Raw genomic sequence first — 24504 nt, forward strand, 5'->3', positions numbered from 1 at the left:
AAGCTGGGAAATTAAGTCAGAATTCCTAACAATTGACACTTACCCTGATATTATAAATAATAAAATTCCTTTTTTTCACGTTGAATCTCCAGCCCCCCTATAGACACTGAGTTTGACACCCTACACTGCCACATACACACAACCACAAACTCGCTGCTAAACACACAGCTTACCACTAGGTGTCGCCGGTTTTCAGTCTAGCCGCTCTGTTCAGTACTACCATAGAGCTCACACGCAGTGAGTCCTCCAGAGCTACCGATGTCGCTGTCAAAGTGACGTCGCAGTGCGCGCCGGAAGTGAACCTTCTGGGACTGAGAACACCATAGAGACGGGAGGAGCCGCCCGGAGTGACCCGAAAGGATAGAGACCCCTGGCGTGGCCCGGCATCCGAGAGAGACCCCTGGAAGTAAATAGCAAGGGGAGTGATCCCTCAACTGGCACACACCCCTCGATCTCCCGGAAGTGACCCCAGGGACAGCTGACAAGACAGGCACCCCCAGAGTGACCCGTGTGCCCACACAGCCCCACAGAGAGCTAACCCGGACAGAACAGCCAGTGTGCCCCCAGAGAGCCCGGCAGAGGGCGGGACCCTGTGTCTGGAGCTCTGTAGGTCAGTGCCGACAGCCATGGCTTGGTTTCCGCATTTATCGATTTATATTCACTTACTGACAGCCAGAGTCCCATGTACTAACAGCCACACAGCTGGTTCACAGATTCTTCCACGTATTGTCATTATTATCGTCATTACCTTTACTGATACCTTTCTGTGTATGTGAATATATCAATAAACACACTATATATGGCACCCCACTCACCCCTTGTATATACCTATATATATATATATATATATATATATATATATACATATACACACACTATATATGGCACCCCACTCACCCTCTGTATATATCAATATACACACTATTTATGGCACCCCACTCACCCCGTGTATATATATATATATATATATATATATATTTTTTTTTTTTTATGGCACCCCACTCACCCCCTGTATATATCTATATACACACTATTTATGGCACCCTACTCACCCCCTGTATGTATATATATATATATATATATATATATATATATATACACACACACTATGGCACCCTACTCACCCCCTGTATGTATCTATATGCACACTATTTATGGCACCCCACTCACCCCCTGTATATATCTATATACACACTATTTATGGCACCCCACTCACCCCCTGTATATATCTATATACACACTATTTATGGCACCCTACTCACCCCCTGTATATATCTATATACACACTATTTATGGCACCCTACTCACCCCCTGTATATATCTATATACACACTATTTATGGCACCCTACTCACCCCCTGTATATATCTATATACACACTATTTATGGCACCCTACTCACCCCCTGTATATATCTATATACACACACTATGGCACCCTACTCACCCCCTGTATATATCTATATACACACTATGGCACCCTACTCACCCCCTGTATATATCTATATACACACTATGGCACCCTACTCACCCCCTGTATATATCTATATACACACTATGGCACCCTACTCACCCGCTGTATATATCTATATGCACACTATGGCACCCTACTCACCCCTGTATATATCTATATACACACTATTTATGGCACCTCACTCACCCGCTGTATATATCTATATACACACTATGACACCCCACTCACTCCCTGTATATATCCATATACACACTATTTATGGCACCCCACTCACCCCCTGTATATATCTATATACACACTATTTATGGCACCCTACTCACCCCCTGTATATATCTATATACACACTATTTATGGCACCCTACTCACCCCCTGTATATATCTATATACACACTATGGCACCCTACTCACCCTCTCCTCTTCTCTAAAAACATCAGTTGTTTTAAGTGTTAAACTCTTAAATTGATCAGCATTGCTTCACACCTAAGGGACTATGGAAAGCTTGTCTTTTAAATATTATGTTAGTCCAACAAAAAAAGGTATTGTTGGATACTGCAATACTCTGGTATTTTGGCATCTCATATATATATATATATATATAGATATATATATATATATATATATATCTATCTATCTATCTATCTCTCATATATATATATATATATATATATATATATATATATATATATATTCTATCTATCTATCTCCACGAAGAAAGGCACATGCTGGGCTTTTTGAAGAAAATTATTAGTCTTTATTCAAAACACACGTGTTACATCCAATCGACGTTTCAGTCCATCATAGGACTTACATCCTGATGAAAGTCCTATGATGGACTGAAATGTCGATTGGCTGTAACCCGTGTGTTATGAATAAAGACAAATAATTTTCTTCAAAAAGCCCAGCTTGTGCCTTTCTTCGTGTAGATTTATGTTGATTTGGCTGAAAGAGCACCGTGGCACTTTTACTACAAATGTGAGTGCAGAATCGTGAATATATTCTTTTACATCTTTTTACACCCATATTGTGTGTGTAACTTTTATGAGCATATGCATATTTGATCAATCTATGTAATGGCTCATTAATAAATGCGTTCAATGTATGCTGTAACTTTTACTAGTGGAACACACTTTGTACCACTGTGCTATACGTATAGAGGGACTATACATGGATATTGAAGAGCACATACATAAGCAGGAGGATTTCGTTTTCATTGCAAATTATGCTGTTTGCCTGGCCTCTGCATCATTTACAATCAGTTGAACTCAACTTGTGCCCCATCTAGTTTGTTTCATCTCTAATTAGCAGGCTCAAAGCACCATAACCACTTCAGTCCACATTTTGACTACTTGGTACTCTCCCAGTGTAAGTAGCCAAACAGCAGGCTGTTCAAAGGAGCTCTATAGTGTTAGGAATACAACGTTGTTTTGATAAACACTAGTGTTTCCCTGAACCCTCCACCCCTTGCCATGAAAGGGTTGCCTAACCATTTCTTTCTTTTTCTCACATGTTTACAGTGCCGATGTGCCTTAGTGCTAGTTTAGGGACACTGCGTCCAGACCACTTCATTGAGATAAAGTGGTCTGGGTGCCTCTAGTTTCCATTTAAGTCAGATAGGAGAAAAAAAAAAGAGATTTAAATCTGCGGTTTTGCCATGTCTTCAGTCAGTCTGTCTCTGAACCAGACAGTGCACTGTTGTCTTCTGTTTATTATAAGCAGCATATCCATTACTTTTATAATAACCACAGTGTCAGAGCAGCATGTTAATTAGAGAGAGCTAGAGAGCCATCTGAAGACAATCTAGCTAGGATGGACAAACCTATTAGGAACCACAGGCATCTCTGTATTTTCCCCAACCTATCTGTGTTATTTTACATCTCTGAGCTGTGGAATATTATTTTTGAGCTCTTTTGGCACATATACTGTGAGCAGGTAAGAACTATTAAATCGAAACCAGGGTTGAACAAAAAGTAGTTACCCAGTTTAAATAACGTTCATAATGCTGGAACAGCTTTAACCCCTTAAGGACACATGACAGGTCTGACACGTCATAATTCCATTTTATTCCAGAAGTTTGGTCCTTAAGGGGTTAATGCTGACAGAGCATTATGTGAGTTGTAGTTCTACAGCAGTAATATCTACACTTTGGGCACCTCTGATTATACGAACGTTGATTTTCCTGGGATTCAAATGTTAGACTTCAATACCTGAACTGAAATCATTGCTACTGTGGAGAATGTTTGGAAATTTGTCTTTGAATAGACAAATATATTTTTTTTATAAAGCACCAACGTATTTAGAGAAGTAAATGACAAACAAGCGCATGAGAAGAATGCGGAAAATATATATATCTAAAGGTTGGGTAAACTGTCTGTGTAGATACAATATGTGTTCAGGATTAAGATTTAGAGTAAAAAGTGTTGGATCATACAGCCTCACAGATCAAATTTTTCCTTTGGAAGCAGATAAGAGTGACTATACAGTTTTAAATTTAACATAATTAAAAAGGTTAATTCGGTATCGCAGTAACAGTTGTAGCTATGGTATGGGAGAATTTTCAGACAGTTACATCTATGAGCATCTCATCATGTTTGTGAGATTCAAAGGGAACCGTCCAGGTTTTCTGTAGTGGTTATGGTGCTAGGCATGCCCAGGTAACCTCCTATCGAAAGGAATTAAACTGTTTTTGAATGGTTTGATTTATTACCTGGGGTCTGACAAGTGCTGCTCTCCGTCTAAACTACCATCTCCAAAGAGCCAGAAAATCCTCAATAATAAATATTAGCTCATTGGCTGAGAACATAAACTTATGGACTTGACACGAATTAGGGGGGCAAATTTTTATTTTGGGGCTGCCCAAATGTAGTCGTGCCTAGGGCAGCACAAATCCAAAATACACCACTGCTGTGAGTTGGAGTGTTCATTTTAAGTGCTTGCATTAAAAAACAAGGGAAAGAAGTGAGACCTTCTGGCAACTACGGTCCAGCCCCTCTTCACTGATATCACTAGAATGCCCCTCTACATCAGTAATCAACTTTGAATGAAATCTACAGACTGCGGAGTATCAGCAAACACTCCCAGCCAATGCATTCCACTCAGACACAGATGGAAGTGCATTTGCTATTGCAGATGTAAGAAGATCTTATTTAGTGATATCTGTGAAGAGGAACTTGTGAACTAGAGGATCCTGGTAGACTCCTAGCACCTTTACCACTACGGTGTGCTGTAGTGGTTATGGTGCTTAGATTGCTATTCTACGCTCTGAAGTCAAGGTATTCATGAGACACTTTGCGCTTGCTTGAGGCACACCCGTATACTCTGGTTGAAAACCACTATTATGGACTACAGCTATTGTGATAAAGTGATATACACTGTATGCAAAACTTTCTGGTTTTGGTCATTTCTTTGGCACAAAGTAGAGATTAGATTGGTATAAGTTGATATATGTAAGTCGATTGTAGTGTTAGTAGCAGTGACTGTTGCCCCTTTTATTTTGTTTGATATTCTACATAGTTTTACAGTTGTTTATGGAATGTTAACTCTTAGATCTTTTCCAGATAGCAACTGCATTTTCTCTATTCCATAAAGTTTTGTATAGGAGTCTATGGGGAAATACGATACCCCCCACTCCCCAGTGGCAATCCCACTCATCTAACAGTATGAGTGGAACTTTTCAGTAACATCGTTAAAGCCATGCCGTGGTTACTGTTTGTTTATGCTGAGCATGGTTCACAGTCTTGTGTAACAGGCTTTGTGTAGTGATCACCACAAACAACACAAAACTTCGGGATACGGCTGAGAATGATTCTAAAAGGAACATAGAAAAATATACAAAATAGTGAAGTACAATTAACACATTTTATGCGCTGTATATGAATGCACTCACAGAATTATGTAGAATATATCGCTCATAGGGTGCCTCCCCCGGTAGATATGGGGGGCTAGTGGTCCCTTAGCTCCTCGTGAAACTCCTTAATAATGCTCAGGACTTCAAGCGGGCAATGGTAGGAAAAAAAGTGCATTAATATAAAATATAATTGAAATTAAAAGAAAAAACGTTTTTCTTTTAATTTCAATTATAATTTATATTGATGGTGATTATTCACCTTTTATCAATAAAAGCACTTTTTTTCCTACCATTGCCCGCTTGAAGTCCTGAGCATTATTAAGGAGTTTCACGAGGAGCTAAGGGACCACTATCCCCCCATATCTACCGTGGGAGGCACCCTATGAGCGATATATTCTACATAACTCTGTGAGTGCATTCATATACAGCGCATAAAATGTGTTAATTGTACTTCACTATTTTGTATATTTTTCTATGTTCCTTTTAGAATCATTCTCAGCCGTATCCCGAAATTTTGTGTTGTTTGTGGTTATCTATATATGAAAAGGTCGTCTTCTTTGGGTAACGATCTTGGGAGGCTGCATTATAACATTTAAGTTAAGTATTTGTGTATATATTTCACTACAATTACTATCTATAGTAGTGTTTATTTTGCATTGTACTATTTGTGTAGTGATCTCCTGTCAGTGGCTCAGGCTCTCAAAAAAGCTACAGGGAGGTGGGGGGAAAAAGAGAAGATAGAAAAGAAGGAAGTAAAATTTTGATGTTTAAGAACTAGGGCGCTGGCAGTTATAAACCACTCTGAGAGGGGAGACAGATTGCAGGGTACTCCATGCACCGTGATATTTACAGTGATGGGACTTGGCTATAATTCTTAGCATCCCTTTTATCATTTCTAATTTTGTCTTTAATAAGATTTTATTGTGATGAAAAAAGCAAATAAGAGCGCAATGAGTACATAAAACAGATCACAGTAGCAGTTTGTACATAAATCTTGTAAAGATCTAACAATGTAGCACTAAATCAGTGGCCATTCAAGAGAGCTACATATTCAAACATTAGGTCATTCTGATTTTGCCATCTAGGAAAAAGCTCATCATTACACAATAATAATTTGGAAAATAACAGAAAATGTACACAAAACAAAAAACACACAAACCATATCTAGTCAGAAATAGGAAATGTTTTCAATAAGGATAAAAACAATACTATGATATATATTTTTATGGAAACGTATTAAAGTACTATTTTGATTTATGCTATCGTTGTCACTTTACTGTATGGCAATTCTGAGACAAATGCCACTTTTTCCTTCTAACATGCCTTTCCTTTCTAACATGCCTTCTTTTGATGGCTGCTCACATAGGTTAAATCCAAACACTGTAGACATTTCAATGCAAGTATATTCATGCTCACTTCTAATGCTTGGAATGATGCATGCCTCTGGTCTTACTTTCATTTTACAGCTTGGCCAGTCACTGAGTTGGTGACACCAATGGGTTAAAGGGACACTGACACTGGACCCAGACTACTTCAATGAGATGAAGTGGTCTGGATGCCTATATTGTCCATTTAATATCTGTGGTCAGTGAAGCAAATCCCAATTGGTGCATTCAATGAACTCTGGCCAGACTAGAATAGATTAGACATGGGAACTTTCTTTATTGCTCTGCACCAGCGGTAAAATTGTCTGCTATGGGTTCTCTAAAATCCACAGCCAGACCTTGCTAATGGTTTGACAAAATTAGATGGACTGCATCCCACAGTAAGCAGTGGTTATTATGGCGATTAATGTCCTTCTAATAAAAGATAAATCACTGAGCATAGAATTATTTTCCAAGTTGAATATCTCATTATTGTCTCTTACAATTAACCTTTCTTATATTGTTCTGAACAATAAGATTCGTCTGTAAAGAACATAAAGGTTTTAGGCTGACTTGCTTCTTTTATAAAAAAAATAAATAAAAATACAGGCACATTTCATTTAAAGGACCACTAAAGGCAGCCCAACCACTTCATTTCAATGACCTGTTCTGTGTCCTTTGGTTATAACCTGCAATGTAAAACCTTGCAGTTTTGTAGAAACTGCAAGGTTTAATTGCATAGTTAAACACCTCTCTGATTGCTGTCATCCTGACACCTGCTAAAGATGCTTCCCTGTGAGAACTGAGTCAGATTTGGTTCTCAATACGTTGCTGCTCCTAGAGAGAATTTGATTTACGCAGCATGGTGATTTGTTGCGCATGTGCACTAGCATTTAAATGCTTCTACATGGGGAAGCTTTGATTGGCTGAAATCATCAATCTTGATGATCTCAGCCGGAGATGCAAGGTGGCAGCTTGGGAACCGGAGCAGAGATGGATTAAAGATACATAAAAAGACCCAAACAGTTAGGAGGATACTAGAGCATTAGCAATACATGTTTGTATTCTGAATGCTATGGTATTCCTTTAAAGTGCACCTGTTATGCCTAAATTACTTTTGCTCTTTTTGAAGAGCACAACATTTCATCTGTACATTGTGCTAGCAAATTTATAGATTGACAAAAACCTTTTAAAAACATAAATATATTTCCCCCCCACCTGTCAAATCAGGGCCAAAAAAAACTAGGAAGCAAAGTGATTAAAGGGACACTATAGTCACCAGTGCAACTACATGTATTTCTGACCCTATAGTGTTAACATGACCATCTAGCCTCCCTGGGCCCCTCATGCCTCCATAAATATAGTACAAATCTTACTGTATTCAAGCCAGAAGCTGTAAATCTGCAGTCTGCTGACATGTGATAGCCTGATCCAATCACAGTGCTTCCCCATAGGATTGGCTGAGACTGACAAAGAGGCAGATCCGGGGCAGAGCCAGCATGATTCAAACACAGCCCTGGCCAATCAGCATCTCCTCATAGAGTTGAATTGAATCATTGAATCTCTATGAGGAAAGTTCAGTGTCTGCATGCAGAGGGAGGAGATACTGAATCACAGGATGCTGTGCACAGTGCTGCCCTGTGCTCTGCTGACAGCAGATCTGAGTGGATGGAGGCATATTATGCCTCCATCAACTCCGAAGTCCCTCTGGTTCACTCTGAGTGACTGCAACTGGAGGTGTTCCTAGCTTTCAATGTAAACACTGTATTTTCTCAGAAAATACAGTGTTTACATGAGAGGCTGCAGGGAGCTATAGTTCTCACCTGAACAACCTCATTAAGCTGAAGTTATTCAGGTGACTATACTGTCCCTTTAATGCTGGTGCAAAGAGTGCTACTGGGCTTTGTACTTATAAAACATTATTCCTCCATTAAATGCCTAGGTAGCGCTCTTTGCACCATTATTAACCACGTTGAGCCTAAGGTTTTTCTTTTGCACTCATTGTAACACATTCACACTGTCTAAGGCAAAGAGTGTGTTAACTCTTTTGGTAGCAGTGGACTAATAATCATTTAATTTTAGGTACTGTAGTGAACATACAGCATGTGCTTTGGTTGCTGTGGTAACTCCCTATCCAACCACTGGCTAGGGAGTAGAGGAACAGAGTGACTGAAGTCACTGCTTTCTGATGCTGGCATGCTGGCAATAAAGTGAAGACTGTGGGAGCTGCAAAGATGGACCAAAGTTGGGTGTTACAAAAGCGTATCACCCACCTCTGTAATGAGATAGTGGTGGCAGGTTCCCTTTAAAGGGACACTAAAGTCAGAAGAACAACTGCAGTTTAATGTAGTGGTTCTGCTGATTACAAAGGAATAGGTATTTCAGCTGTCTTAAGTAAAGACAAATAAGTCTATGGGGCCTGATGGGATACACCCAAAGTTATTAAAAAAAACTTGGTTGTGTACTAGCAAAACCATTAACAGATTTATTTAACCAATCATTGTTGCCAGGAGCAGTCCCCGAAGATTGGAAATTACAGAATATTGTACCCATTCAAAAGAAAGGTAGTACGGAGGAGTCAGGCAACTATATATAGGCCAGTAAGTCTTACTTTAGTAACAGGGAAAGTAATGGAAGCCATGTTAAAGGATAGGATTGTTGAACATTTAAAATGACATGGATTTCAAAATCAGAGACCACATGGGTTTACTTCAGGGAAATCATGCCAAACTAATCTTATTGATTCTTTTTTTGGGTAATTAAAATAATAGATCAGTGTGGTGCAGTAGACATTGCTTACCTAGATTTCTGTAAGGCTTATTACTAAATTGCAATCTTTGAGTTTGGGTTCCAATATTGTTGAATGGCTTAGGCAGTGGCCGAGCGACAGGCAACAGAGTGTTGTAGTCAATAGAATGTATTTGAAGCAAGGTCTTATTACCAATGTGGTACCTCAGGGATCTGTACTTGGACCCATTCTCTTCAATATTTTTATTAGTGATATTGCAGAAGTTCGTGATGGTAAAGTACCGTATTTATCGGCGTATAACACGCACCGACGTATAACACGCACCTCATTTTTAGAAAGAAATTCCAGGAAATTTCCCCTCATCCCATAGTATTCCCCCCTCATCCCATAGTATTCCCCCCTCATCCCATAGTGTTCCCCCCTCATCCCATAGTGTTCCCCCCTCATCCCATAGTGTTCCCCCCTCATCCCATAGTGTCCCCCCTTTCCATAGTATTCCCCCCCCTCCCATAGTATTCTCCCCCCCTCCCCTCCCATAGTATTCTCCCCCCCTCCCCTCCCATAGTATTCTCCCCCCCTCCCCTCCCATAGTATTCTCCCCCCCTCCCCTCCCATAGTATTCTCCCCCCCTCCCCTGCCATAGTATTCTCCCCCCTCCCCTGCCATAGTATTCTCCCCCCCCTCCCCTCCCATAGTATTCTCCCCCCCTCCTCTCCCATAGTATTCTCCCCCCCTCCTCTCCCATAGTATTCTCCCCCCCTCCTCTCCCATAGTATTCTCCCCCCCTCCTCTCCCATAGTATTCTCCCCCCCTCCCCTCCCATAGTATTCTCCCCCCTCCCATAGTATTCTCCCCCCCTCCCATAGTATTCTCCCCCCCTCCCATAGTATTCTCCCCCCCTCCCCTCCCATAGTATTCTCCCCCCCCCATAGTATTCTCCCCCCCTCCCATAGTATTCTCCCCCCCTCCCATAGTATTCTCCCCCCCTCCCATAGTATTATCCCCCCCTCCCATAGTATTCTCCCCCCCTCCCCTCCCATAGTATTCTCCCCCCCTCCCATAGTATTCTCCCCCCCTCCCCTCCCATAGTATTCTCCCCCCTCCCCTCCCATAGTATTCTCCCCCCCTCCCCTCCCATAGTATTCTCCCCCCCTCCCCTCCCATAGTATTCTCCCCCCTCCCCTCCCATAGTATTCTCCCCCCCTCCCCTCCCATAGTATTCTCCCCCCCTCCCCTCCCATAGTATTCTCCCCCCCTCCCCTCCCATAGTATTCTCACCCCCTCCCCTCCCATAGTATTCTCACCCCCTCCCCTCCCATAGTATTCTCACCCCCTCCCCTCCCATAGTATTCTCACCCCCCTCCCCTCCCATAGTATTCTCCCCCCTCCCCTCCCATAGTATTCTCCCCCCCTCCCCTCCCATAGTATTCTCCCCCCCTCCCCTCCCATAGTATTCTCCCCCCTCCCCTCCCATAGTATTCTCCCCCCCTCCTCTCCCATAGTATTCTCCCCCCTCCCCTCCCATAGTATTCTCCCCCCCTCCCTCCCATAGTATTCTCCCCCCCTCCTCTCCCATAGTATTCTCCCCCCCTCCCCTCCCATAGTATTCTCCCCCCCCCCCTCCCATAGTATTCTCCCCCCCTCCCCTCCCATAGTATTTTCCCCCTCCCCTCCCATAGTATTCTCCCCCCCTCCCCTCCCATAGTATTCTCCCCTCCCCTCCCATTCTCCCCTCCCCTCCCATAGTATTCTCCCCCCCTCCCATAGTGTACTTCCCCCCCCCCTCCCCTCCCATAGTGTACTTCCCCCCCCTCCCCTCCCATAGTGTACTTCCCCCCCTCCCCTCCCATAGTGTACTTCCCCCCCCTCCCCTCCCATAGTGTACTTCCCCCCCCTCCCCTCCCCTCCCATAGTGTACTTCCCCCCCCCTCCCCTCCCATAGTGTACTTCCCCTCCCATAATTACTTACCTGTCCTGAAGCGTGGGCCGGCTTCACAGCTTGCACCGCGGTACAGGAACTTTAATTTCATGTTCCGGTTTCCGGCGGGACTGAAAGGAAGTGTGCCCACGATTTCCCCCCTATTTTCAGGGGAAAAAAGTGCGTGTTATACGCCGATAAATACGGTATATATTTTTTGCTGATAATACTAAGATATGTAACAGAGTTGATTTTCAAGGAGGGAAAAGCTAAATGGCAACTGATTTAGGTAAACTAGATGTGGATAAGTGCAAGATAATGTATCTTGGGTGTAAAAACCCATGGGCAGAATATAAAATGGATACCTTCCTAACCTAAACATCTGAGTTAAGGGATTTAGGGGTAATTATTTCAGATGACTTAAAGGTAGGTAGACAATGTAATAGAGCAGCAGGAAATGCTAGCATAATGCTTGGTTGTATTATTGGGAGAGGTATTAGCAGTAGCAAGAGGGAAGTGCTCATGCCATTGTACAGAACACTGGTGAGACCTCACTTGGAGTATTGTGCGCAGTACTGGAGACCGTATCTCCAGAAGGATATTAATACTTTAGAGAGCGTTCAGAGAAGGGCTACTAAATTGGTTCATGGATTGCAGGATAAAACTTACAAGGAAAGCTTAAAGGATCTTAACATGTATAGCTTGGAGGAAAAACGAGTCGGGGGGATGTGATAGAAACATTTAAATACATAAAGGGAATCAACACAAAGGAGGAGACTATATTTAAAATAAGAGAAACTATCTCAACACGAGGACATAGTCCTAAATAAGAGGGGCAAAGGTTTAAAAATAATATCAGAAAGTATTACTTTACTGAGAGGGTATGCATGGAATAGCCTTCTAGCGTTAGTGGTAGAGGTTAACACAGTGAAGGAGTTTAAGCATGCATGGGATAGGCATAATGCTATCCTAGCTATAAGATAAGGCTAGGGACTAATGAAAGTATTTAGAAAATTGGGCAGACTAGATGGGTCGAATGGTTATCTGCCATCACATTCTATGTATTCTATAGCGGCATGTGCTCCAGGCTTTTTAATGTAAATACTGCCTTTTCAGTAAAAAAAAAAAAGCAGTGTTTACATTACTGCCTAGGAACACCTCTAGTGCCTGTCACACAGACGACCACTAGAGGTCCTTCCTAGTCCAGTGATGCACAATCCGCAACATTGACGTTCAGGGTCTCCACACTCTGCATGGAGGTGCTGAACGTTCACCATAGAGATGCATTGATTTGTTTTGTCACACATGCACAATAACCTCCTAATGCTTTCCAATAGGAAAAATGTTTATGGAAAATGCAATGTCCTAGCTCAGAATAGTCTTAGCTCCTTGGACAAAAAAAAACCTGATCTCTAGATATAAACACTTTACAGGTATAATGATGTTTTATTGAATTTACATGTATTCACTATTTTCAATGATTGCGAACTGTGTGGGTCCCGAGGCAACAAAAAAAGTGCCACAACCTTGGGTTTTAGTGGTTGAAACAAAGCCATTAATAGAGTAATTCACTAAAGTGTGAATTTTCAAAAATAGAAATAGAATTTAAGATTTTAGGCAAAATTAGAAAAAATTCAATTTTGTTGCTTGTGCCTAAAATGTGAAGCTCACTTTGAATTCTTAAAAAGTCACACTTTAGTCAGTAACCATGTAGTTTAAAAAGTTTTTAGTTTGCTCTAAATATTACTCATGTATTCTTAAAAATTACAACATTGTCTCATCTTTTACCAATATGTTCACCTAGACATCTGGAGCATCCAGTTGGCATTTAGCAAACCTGAGACAGATGTCCATGTCTTTTTGAGGGAAACATTCCTTAGTACTAGGGATGTTTTTATAACCCTTTCTAACCCCACTTGCATCAACTACTGTTTTTAAAGTTGCTTGATACAATCTATAATTTCATCTGGTAATGGGTTCACTTTGCAAGCTTATGACATGAAAGTCAGAGTAAGATGGGGCAACCGAAATGCCTATTTGTACATAGTTATATAGTTGCATAGCTGAAAAGAGACTTGCGCCCATCACGTTCAGTTTTTCTCACATATGTTTTTGCTGTTAACCCAAAAGAAGGCAAAAAAATGTTTGAAACGCTTACAATTTTACAACAAACTAGGACAAAATTCCTTATTGACCCCAAAATGGCAGTCCGATATCTCCTTGGATCAAGACGCTATTACCCCACTAATTAGAAATTATATCCCTGTATGTTATGTTTTTGCAATTGCTTTATCCAATTGCTGTTTAAACATCTGTATGGACTCTGATAAAACCACCTCTTCAGGCAGAGAATTCCACATCTTTATTGTTCTTACTGTAAAAAATAAAAATAAAACAAATTCTTTGCCTTAGACTAAATTTCCTATCTTCCAGCCTAAATGCTTTACCTTGTGTCCTATGTATAGCTCTGTTTATGAATAGATTTCCAAACAATAGTTTGTACTAGACCCAGATATATTTGTATGATATTCTCATATCCCATCTAAGGCGCCAATTTTCTGAATTAAAGAGATTTAAAAAAAATTTTTATAGGGAGGAACCCCTCCAACTCGCATGTCAAGATTGTCACATGTAACTCAAATTTGTACAGATTTTACAAATCTCTATGTTGCTGCTATTGAAGTGTAATATAAACTATGCATTTGCTTGCAATTTGTTCGACACTTTATATAGATGAAATTTTATGTTCTTATGGAATGCCATATTTTCTTGATGGATGCACTTTGTATACTTTTAAAATGCAGTCTAATTGACATAACCGTTACATATCAAAGTGGTTATGGTGCCATTAAGCTGCCGGTGCCATCCCCTGGTTGTTGGTTGAAAATTTTCCAGGAATTTTAACCAAAAGCAGAGGTCTCCATGGCCTGCCCCCGCTCAGCCTAATTTCAACCACATTTTAAAGTTATTCATTGGCTGAACAGGTTAGCTTACATTTTCAGCCAATTAATTCTGTTAAAATATAGATGAAATATGATGTTTGCACTTGCAAAAGTTACACATGCACATTACAGTGAGCAGGGAGTTGAGACAAAGGCCTTTAAACATTTTTTTTTTAATTTTGTTTGTATGTATGAGTTCAGGAGAGAAATGTATTGCACAGTTGAACGCTTTTCATAGGTCTGTTATAGCTGTAATTATGTGTGTGTGTGTGCCCTTCCTTTTCATTAAAGGAACACTATAGCGTTAGGAATACAAATATGTATTCCTAACGCTATAGAGCCCTCGTCACCGTTGAGATGACTAGGGCCCTGTTCTGTGGCGAATAAATGGTTAATTAACCATTTATTTGCTTACCTTAATCCAGCGCCGGGCTCCCTCGGCATTGGTGACCTCTCCTCCATCGACGTTAGCTCCCAAGTGGAGCTGACTGTGCATGCGCGGCCAGAGGCTCGTGCGCATTTAAACCCACCCACAGGAAAGCATTTATTAATGCTTTCCTATTGGGATCTTTTTTGACACTGGAGGTCTGTGAGGACGTCCAGCGTCAAGTGTGATTTACTCAGTGTAAATCGCGGAAGCCACTAGACAGCCACTAGAGGCTGGATTAACCCTGCAGTATAAACATAGCAGTTTATCTGAAACTATGTTTTCAGCTTCAGGCTTAAAACTAGGGGGACTTGGCACCCAGACCACTTTATTGTCATGTGCCACCTACCTAGAGATTGTTGCAAACCACATACACCCTTCATGTCAGTGGCCTCTTTCAGCAGGATAATGCACCCTGCAAAAATTTTTCAGGAATGGTTTGAGGAACAGGACAAAGATTTTAATATGTTGCCTCCAAATTCTCCAGATCTCAATCCAATTGAGCATCTGTGAGATGTGCTGGGACAACCAATTCGATCCATGGAGACCCCACTTTCAGGGCTTAAAGGATCTGTCATTAAAGTCTTCATGCCAGATACCACAGGACACGACTGGTTCAGGGATTATGTGGTGTCCATGCATCATAGCCACAAAGGCCTGCTAGTCATATCATACACAGCGCATAATTCTGAATCATGCTAAAGAAATATTGAGTAATACATTATAGAAATCAAGCACACGAAGAGAACATTTTTATTTTCAGTCTGCTGAAAAATGTTACTTTGGTTTTCCCTGTTTACTTGTAGAACTCACTACTCTGTTGCTTCCTAAGCTAATGAGAACTGTATATAGATAGATAGTTAAGAGTGTGATGGAATCTCTCTTGTATCTTCTACAGTAAATCTACATCATTTTTGCATTTCAGCCCACTTTAAAGGCCTCCATGCACATAACACTTATCCTTTACCTAATTGTTTAGAAATATTTCACAACCGACTTGTATTGCAATCTTTAATCATATCCTGAAACTCCCATTTTATTTATTCAGGTTAATATGTAAGTATTGCCTACATTGTATGCCTATCTTTCTGTAAATATTGTTAAGGAACAACCCTTAATATATACATGCAACACCTCCACGTTCTTTATGATGTAATAAGCCTCAATATGTAATTTTTGCCTCCCGGAATATTATTGCTTTATAAGCAATTCCATAGTTAATTAATTTGATATTCACAGCCATGTGATCAGTTTTGTTATTAAAAATGAAATATATTTTATTAAGCTCATTGTGTATTTACCTTTCAGGAAGAGCAGCTTTTGAAGAGCAGTGTTACTCCACCAACCATGCCATTCCCCTTTGGGAAATCTCACAAGTCTCCTGCAGACATAGTGAAGAATTTGAAGGAGAGCATCGCTGTGCTGGAGAAGCAGGACATCTCCGACAAGAAAGCAGAAAAGGTAACATACTGTGCCCTCCTCCACATATTCGCAATATACAGTATTGCCAACTTGTGTGCAGTATCATCATCAACAAGATCTGCTTTAATTGCAATCTCTGCCTCATATTGTTTGTTTATTGGCATCTGTCATTGTAAGAACCACATGCATTTCATTGTTATTGTCCTACTTTGGTTTTTATCTTCCAGCTAGAATTTGGTTAATTTTCATTCTGTTGAACAGCTATTATGGTATTGAAGAGACCTGGTGTGTGTCTAGAGTACTGGCTTCAGTAACAACCGCATGTAGTATGAGGGTGTTTGTTATAATATATCAGAGGACTTGCTATAACCAAGTGGAGGTTTTATTTTTATTATACAGTGTAGCTCTGATACAGAAATCATTGTGTATATATTCCTAAAAAAGCTATAGGTCTTCGTTTCCAGCTTTTAACCTTTGAGTGAAGTGATGCTTAAAGGACCACTCTAGTGCCAGGAAAGCATACTCGTTTTCCTGGCACTAGAGTGCCCTGAGGGTGCCCCCACCCTTAGGGACCCCCTCCCGCCCGGCTCTGGAAAGGAGAAAGGGGTAAAAACTTACCTTTTTCCAGCGCTGGGCGGAGAGATCTCCTCCTGCTCTCCTCCTCCGATCCGCCTCTTCTCCTCCCCGTCGGCTGAATGCGCACGCGCGGCAAGAGCTGCGCGCGCATTCAGCCGGTCACATAGGAAAGCATTCATAATGCTTTCCTATGGACGCTGGCGTGCTCTCACTGTGAAAATCACAGTGAGAAGCACGCAAGCGCCTCTAGCGGCTGTCAATGAGACAGCCACTAGAGGACATAGGGGGAAGGCTTAACCCATTCATAAACATAGCAGTTTCTCTGAAACTGCTATGTTTCTGAAAAAATGGGTTAACCCTAGAAGGACCTGGCACCCAGACCACTTCATTAAGCTGAAGTGGTCTGGGTGCCTAGAGTGGTCCTTTAACTAAGCACCATATTCATTTCTGCTTGTGAAATCTCCTTCTCCTTAAAGGTGACGCAGCCAGCCAACTCTCCTTCTACAGAGCACAGAGGACAATTTAAAGTGACATTGTGAGTCAGATGGGGGAAGGGGACTAAGTGCACTTGTACACTTATCCTTCTATCCATTATCCCTGATGTCAGATTCACACTCCTTGTCCTGTGCTGCACATTAGGGGCTAGTGGGGCAAGTGGCAGTTATTTGACTGCTGCAATATCCCTTAATAAAATATTTCACCGTGTAGCATTTTTAACTTACCGGTACTTTGAATGCTGGATGCCTACATCGGAGGAACATAAATTAGCATGAATTATTGTGAATGACCATGGATATTTGTTTATAATGTTACGTTTTGGTTTGTTGATGGTTGTGGCTATGTACAGCAGCTTAGTAAGATATATTCTTGTGATTTTTATGGCTGATTACCATCTGTACTATTGTTCAGTGATAGCCACCCGAAGGCACTGCAGCTATTAAGGCATACATATCCTGCCAGACAGATATCTGATTGTGTATCAAGACTTAAGAACAAAGGTTCCAAACATTTAAGCTAAGTGTTACTTGCTGATGTGCATTCTATGCAGTACTAGGTGTGAGAACCAGGTGATTCATGATTTATCGCAAGATGAACTCCCCACTTCTCAGATAGACAGCATTACCTAATCTGGTTCAGATGTAGCAATAAGTCTTCACATGGTGACTGCCTGACTAAGTCTCCACCTCGCATGGTGACATTGACCCATTATGCCCAATTAGTTCTCATACAGTCTCAGTGAGAGAGAGACAGATCTATGATCTCATTCTGACATGGTGGATGATGATGTACTATAAGAAGAGAGAATCTCAGCCACTGCTTCAGTATATAATTAAAAAGTCAAATGCCTATTCGTTACTCCATAGTTTTGCTATTCACCCTCATTTACTGTGTACGGTAGAGCAGGCGATGTTTTTTATAATGTTTTCCAATCATCATCCATGTATTTGAAATTTTGATGTAGAATGGGAATTCTTTGAAAGCTCATTAACTCTTGGGTGCCATAAATGTAATCAACCCATTGTGTTGATTGCTTGAAAGCTGCTCTAGAGCAACATCCCAAGTAAAAACTGTGTAGTGACTGCGCTCTGATTTATTAGAGAGCACCAGACTGTGAGTCTTGGATGATGTGATTTCCATATTTCTTGTGATAGTAATAAAGAACATACTGCCATGGCACGGTAAAGTTGTAATTTATTCAGAAACCGCTTCGACGTTTCTGCAGTGAGTTTTGGAGTTGACTTCATTGCAAAGGGCTTTAGAAAATGTTTGTATTGCAAAACCATGTACAATTTGTATAGTTGCACTGTGTTTGAGAGTGCGTTTTTGATATAATCTGCTGTAAAAAACATGCACTGTGCAAACAAAGGAAGGATTGTTTATCTTGTTGTTTCCTTGCTACATTGATCATAGTATTAATATAGCAGAATGATTTGCATACATTTAATAGCCATGCATGCATCCGGCTAAAGTTGCATATGTTGTCTTTAAAAATTAGTCAAAGGTACAGTCACTATAGAGTAGAGGTCTTCAATTGTTTAAGGAACTACATCACCCATGATACTTTGCAGGACAAGCGGGCCACCTTTGCTGTAAGAAGTGATGGGTAACTCAAATAAAATTAATGAGGTTAAGTCTAACGAAGTTGACAATTACCATGCACTGTTAGGGATGTCAGTCACACTGTTAGTCAGACCTAGGAAGCTTTGTCCTTGGAAATGCAGACAGGCACAGCTGACGAGTTGGCATATGCTGATAGAAGGGCTACTTAATTCTTATTTTTAGTAGATGCCTGCCCTTGGCATATTGTCTGTATCTCTCTATGTAGTGCACAGCTAATATTGTGAGTTCCTTCTCCTGTGGGGGTGCTCAGGGCAGGGCTAGACAAATCCCAGGCGCCAGGTTGCCCTGACGTCTGGGATGTCAGCCCTTTAACGCAGCCGCCCATGGGAGCCGCCCGCCCGCAGGACCAATGTAGACGGCATGCAAGGGAGCAGAAATCTACCTGCATCTCTTTCTGCTCCATTGCACGCTGTTAAATGATGCCGGAAGCAGGAATATGATGTCACTCCAGCCCCGGCATCACTGCAGATAGGAGGTGCAGATAGATTACGGCTCCCTCGCATGTAGGAAGAGAGAATAACCCCACTGGACCCCCGTTAAAAATCCACTCAGCTCTCCGAAAGGTAGGGAGGCTCAGTGGATTTTAATAAAAATAAAAATCTGTGTGTGTGTGTGTTTGTCACAGAGTCTGGATGAAGACAGCATGCAAACATAATAAGTTACTGGCACATTTGGAAAATACTCAACCATGCCAATGTCTCCCAACTATGGTGGGGGTACTCAGGGCAGGGCTTGCAAAATCAGATATAGAAATTTTGCCCTGGCACCTGAGATTTCAGCCCTTAAACGCAGCCGCCTGCGGTAGGGAGCATTGGTCTGTCAGAGAGTCTGTGTGTCTGTTTAGGTACCTCCCCCCCCCCCCCCCCCCCTCCAATTGCGTGAGAGTTGTTTTTTCCCACCTTTTTTTTCCCCACGCTGTGCCTATTTCGCCATGGCCATGGTTAGTCAGTCATAATGATCTCAGCCAAGGGAGGATATTGTGCATGCGCATCAAAACGTGCCAATTAGCATTTTTTCACGGATATACATTGAATCGATGCATCTCTGTGGGGAATACTCAGCGCCCCCATACAGAGCGTGGAGATGCTGAACGTAGTAGCTGCACACTGTGCAGCATTGATTAAGGACTCTCTAGTGGCCAACTGAGTGACTGTTACTAGGCAGCAATGTAAAAGTAGTGTTTACATTGAAAGGTCTGCAGGTACAGGCTATAGACACCAGAACGAATGGAAAAATCGGGCCTTTCACCCACTCAGGGGTACTGTGATGAGTATAAGTTGAGGTATCTTCCAACCAAGTATGTAAAATAAAGGAAATCAAATATGGTGAAGATTGTTATAAAATTGTATATGACACATTTATTGGTCTCACTTACACATAGAATATATAAAAACAGCGTGTCTCCCAGTAATCATGGGACTCCTGGATGATGTTGTCAGAATATCCGTAGGGGGAGCCCAGGAGCAACGATCAGGAAATAACAAAATACAAAATAAACAAATATCTGTATAAAAAGTACACAAGGAATAAATCCAACGCGTTTCGTCCGGTGAGGTGCTGGACTTCTTCAGGGATGTTTCTGGGTTCGTCCTTGTGGGTTTTTATAACATGAGTAATCTCCGTTCATCCGGTAATACTGTTAGCAGGTGAACAGGTTGTTATCCAAGGAGAATTGTGATTAATATTATTATTATTATTATTGTCATTTATATAGCGCCAACAGATTATGTAGCGCTTACCAATATTATGAGAGGGGGGATGTAACTATAAATAGGACAATTACAAGAAAACTTACAGGAATAATAGGTTGAAGAGGACCCTGCTCAAACAAGCTTACAGATTGCTATTATGGAGTCAAGATTGCCATTACGTTCGTCTTTCCTTTTTTGTGATAATTGGAAATGGCTACAATTGTTTTTTTTGTTTGTTTTTTTGCTTTCATTTGGATCCTCAGCACCAAAGAATGAGTTTCAAGATTGAGTTTGATGGACTTTAGTCTTTTTTTGACCTAAACAACTATAGTAGTTATTTTGTTGAGCTATTATATAACCTTCAGTGATTGTCCCGTCTCCGTAGATGATACGAGTTGTAATCAGATTGTCCTGTGCTTGATACTGGTTTAAATGATCACTCTTAAAACCATAATAACTGTGTAACTGCACACAGTAGCTTATAACTTTAGCGATTTGTAAGATCAAAACTGCAGCCTTCATCACATTAAAATAGTGTTCCTCCTTTTCTATGCAAGTCCCATCCAACGTATGTACGTGCAGGGATCTCTCTCCCCTTTAGCTCTGGAGAGAACAAGTCGCACAGTTTGATGGCTCTGGAGATTACTGCTCGCAGCCTGTTTTTTTTTTTTCATAACTGTAAACCATGCTGTGGTTATAAACTAAAAGCAGGTGTGGTATGATTGCTATCTATGCATCCATCAGTTCCACTAATCCTATGTGTGCAATAAAAAAACAAGCCATATTCACACACCACAAGCTATAAATCTTCTGAAGTCTACTTAAAACACTTTTCCCCAATTAACATGTTTTATAAAATTATTTTGTACAATGTTATGCTTAGCCCACCGATATGACATCAATTTAGACAAGTCCTTTCCTAATTGTATTATGTACATGGGGGCAGAGTCCATGCTTCTTTACACAGATGGCAATGTTCAGACTTCTAGGTATGTGTTTGGGGAATGGTTATCTTTTCTGTTTGAAGCTATGGGTCATTTTGTGACCGCGCTAAGTATTATCAGTGCCTTGTCAGCTCTTTTATGTAAACAAAGAGATTTAAATATTCTTTTACAGCTATAGACATGTATTGTTACAAGGATGTAGGCCCGGGGTAAAGAACTTTATTAAAACTAGAACCTTTTTATGCAAGAATGTTATGACACACTACATAGGTTTATCATGCAATATATTTTTGTTGTTGTCTTCCTTTTAAATGAGTCAAGCAAAATTGCAGACCAGCGAACGTGACAAGACGGTTGCATTTCTAAAAAGGGGAGAGAGGGCAAATGATCAAAAATGCTGTAAAATTTAAAAGGAAAATAAATGTCATGAGGTTCTCTTTAGGGCATTTCAAATTAGAGTTAATAGAGTTAATTTATTAGAGTTAATAGAGTTAATTTATTTTCCCACTTATGTCTACTAAAGGTTTGTAGCCATGTTCTGGTAAGAGGAGTAGAAAATAACATGTTTTCCATGGGTTAAATGTACATTTTTAGATCCATGATTGAACCTGTGTGCAGCTGTAATCCAGCGACTTTTATTTATTCATTTATTTTACCTGTTTGATTTTAGATGTAAATATCTCTGTTCTCACTTTTTCCTTCAACATATCTTTTTCCTGATAATGCTGCAAGTACTCCTAATTAGATAAGACCAAATATTGAGATTTCACTAAATCTCTTTCCTGTTGCCTGTGTATATTTGAGTTTATATCAACTTTTTTTTTTTTCCCCCTATGCTGTCTCATTTTGCAGTTTACAGGAGGGTTGTTACCTCACACACTCAAGTCCCCCACCCATCAAACCAATTCCCTTAGTCGTTCTTCTTCAGGCTTAAACATATCCCTTCCTGCTTACTCTACTGATGACATACATAACAGGACCAAGGATGAAAAGAAGCTGGCATGGCCCAAATCAAAACGGAGCTCGTTTGTGTCTGGGAGACAGAAGATGGACAGAACTGCCATACTATCGGTCAATATGTCTGCCTTTTGCTGGGCTCTCTGTGTAGGGTCTTTTGGTGGAGGAGGTCCTCACTGTGTTGGTTACTAACCAGTTCCTACAGGACAATCAACTAATGCCACGTGCATAAGTGACAACATGTCAGTAATGGATACCAAGAATGTTTCTTTGTGTGGTCTCCCTGTCATTTTAAGGGTAAATGTGACTAAAGACATGTGGGTGTGAATCACACTAGTTACACAAAAACATTACCAAGGACATATGCAATCATTGTTCAGGATACACAAAGCCAAAACAAACCTCTAAATAGTTCTCCTTTTTAAGAGAATAGGCAGAAGGGAGAATTGTCATTAGAAAAGAAAATTTAAAATGTACCAAACTCAATTCTAAATTTAAGGTTGCATGACCAGTCTTTTACAATTGATAATCTGCAGGTTTTCAATCTAGAAAGATGTGTGACCCGCCTGCACACACTCAACCGATCATCCTGTAGCTCTGTGTTACTTGTTCACCATTCCTAGCCCCTGTGATCAGCAAATAATCAATGGTGTAATGCAGGGTAGTGGTTAAAAGGTAGATTCCAGCTGTTGGAAAAAAATTGTTTAAGATTGTGCTTTTATAACCGCTTGTTTCTTGCCTTTTTTTTCTTGCCTTCCTTGTCCTCTTCCTGCAACTAATAACCGTGCACTTTGGAAAGAATGGACATTTAGATTAAACATTTTCCTGCCTGCTCTTTTTTTGTCTAAACTGAAGCAATGCCCATCTATAATTGGGGAATGCGTTGCAGTAAATAGGAAATACATTAAATGGACACTCCAATGGGGGGGGGGGGGGGGGAGAGAGAGAAAAACTATTAGATGAAAAAATGCATGCATGTAATTATGCATGGTTACATGGGGGGGGGGTATCTAAAATAGCTTGTAATATAGCTTCAATGCAGCTCAATGAGAAGTATTTGCAAGATAGATGCTCTGGGCAATTGCTGCCTCTTAAGTTTAGCTCCACCATGTTAAACTACCTGGAAGTAACAGGACTGGTTGTCTGATTGACAGCTGGGAATAGGTGGTGTAACGATGTTAATTTCTAAAAAGTGCCAATTTCTATTGACAGCTGCACTTTATGTAAATTGAAAAAAAGGAAACGCCGGTCTCTCCAGGACTGCTTGTGGCTGCTCCTTGGTGGAGGTATGGCTGATGTGCAGTGAAGTAATTCTGCCCTACCCATACAAAGTTATATTTGCGGTGAAAAAGCTTAGTTGGCTTTCTCAGCAGCAGAGAAGGGGACCCCTCATTCAGTGTTAAAACCATTCTCGAATAATTATCTATCTATCTATCTATCTATATATCTCAGTTGTTTTTTGAACCTGCCATTGTTTTTGGTTAGTGTTCTGCAATGCCTGGTAATATGTATTATTAAATTAGCATGCATGAGCTTATCTCGCCCCCAGTGTCTTTAGTCACATAAAGTGGCGTTGTACCTCTATGAAAACTAAAACTTTTCAGAATATTTTGACCCATTTCTGTTTCTTCTTAAAACTAATCATCGGACATCTTTCCATTAAGTGATCATGCCTGGAAACCGCATGCGAATGTCTTTTTACTCCTGGTGGCCTGACATACCTTACAAGCATCATAGACTACTCATAGATTATGTGACTCAATGGCATGCCTCGTGCATGAGACGCGTATTTAATTGTGGTCATTGGGAGTAAACATTTATTTTTCTCTGTGAGGCTCCGAGTTCCCTGCAGTACCACTACATGTGTTTGCCACTGGTGGACTGTGGAATTTGGATTCAGTGTTGTGAATATCGAACAGTCACTATAACTGCTTTCTCTATGGGAAAAGGATATAATATCTAATCATGCACTTACCAAGGTGTTTTATTTCTTAAAGAAACCAAGTCCTACATCTAACAACTTGTTTTTGTTTTTAGATAAACCTTGGGTGCTACTTTTTTGTGGGGTGATGTGTAAT

At 40.7% G+C, this 24504-nt stretch overlaps 1 protein-coding gene across 2 annotated transcripts in view; it reads left to right on the forward strand.

Moving 5' to 3' along the window:
• Positions 1-297: 297 nt before the first annotated feature.
• Positions 298-24504, forward strand: part of LOC134586649 (calcium-binding protein 39) — a 35314-nt gene continuing 11107 nt past the window's right edge. The window contains exons 1-3 of one of the 2 annotated variants that reach the window (XM_063442339.1): positions 298-610; positions 16024-16176; positions 22322-22540. In XM_063442339.1, the coding sequence (XP_063298409.1) occupies positions 16063-16176; positions 22322-22540 (333 nt within the window). In that variant the 5' untranslated portion in view covers positions 298-610; positions 16024-16062. The remainder of the gene's footprint in view (positions 611-16023; positions 16177-22321; positions 22541-24504) is intronic. The other variant, XM_063442340.1, reaches the window with a different exon arrangement.

This window comes from Pelobates fuscus, chromosome 2 (genome assembly GCF_036172605.1).
Source record: "Pelobates fuscus isolate aPelFus1 chromosome 2, aPelFus1.pri, whole genome shotgun sequence".
In the NCBI taxonomy this organism is placed as follows: domain Eukaryota; kingdom Metazoa; phylum Chordata; class Amphibia; order Anura; family Pelobatidae; genus Pelobates; species Pelobates fuscus.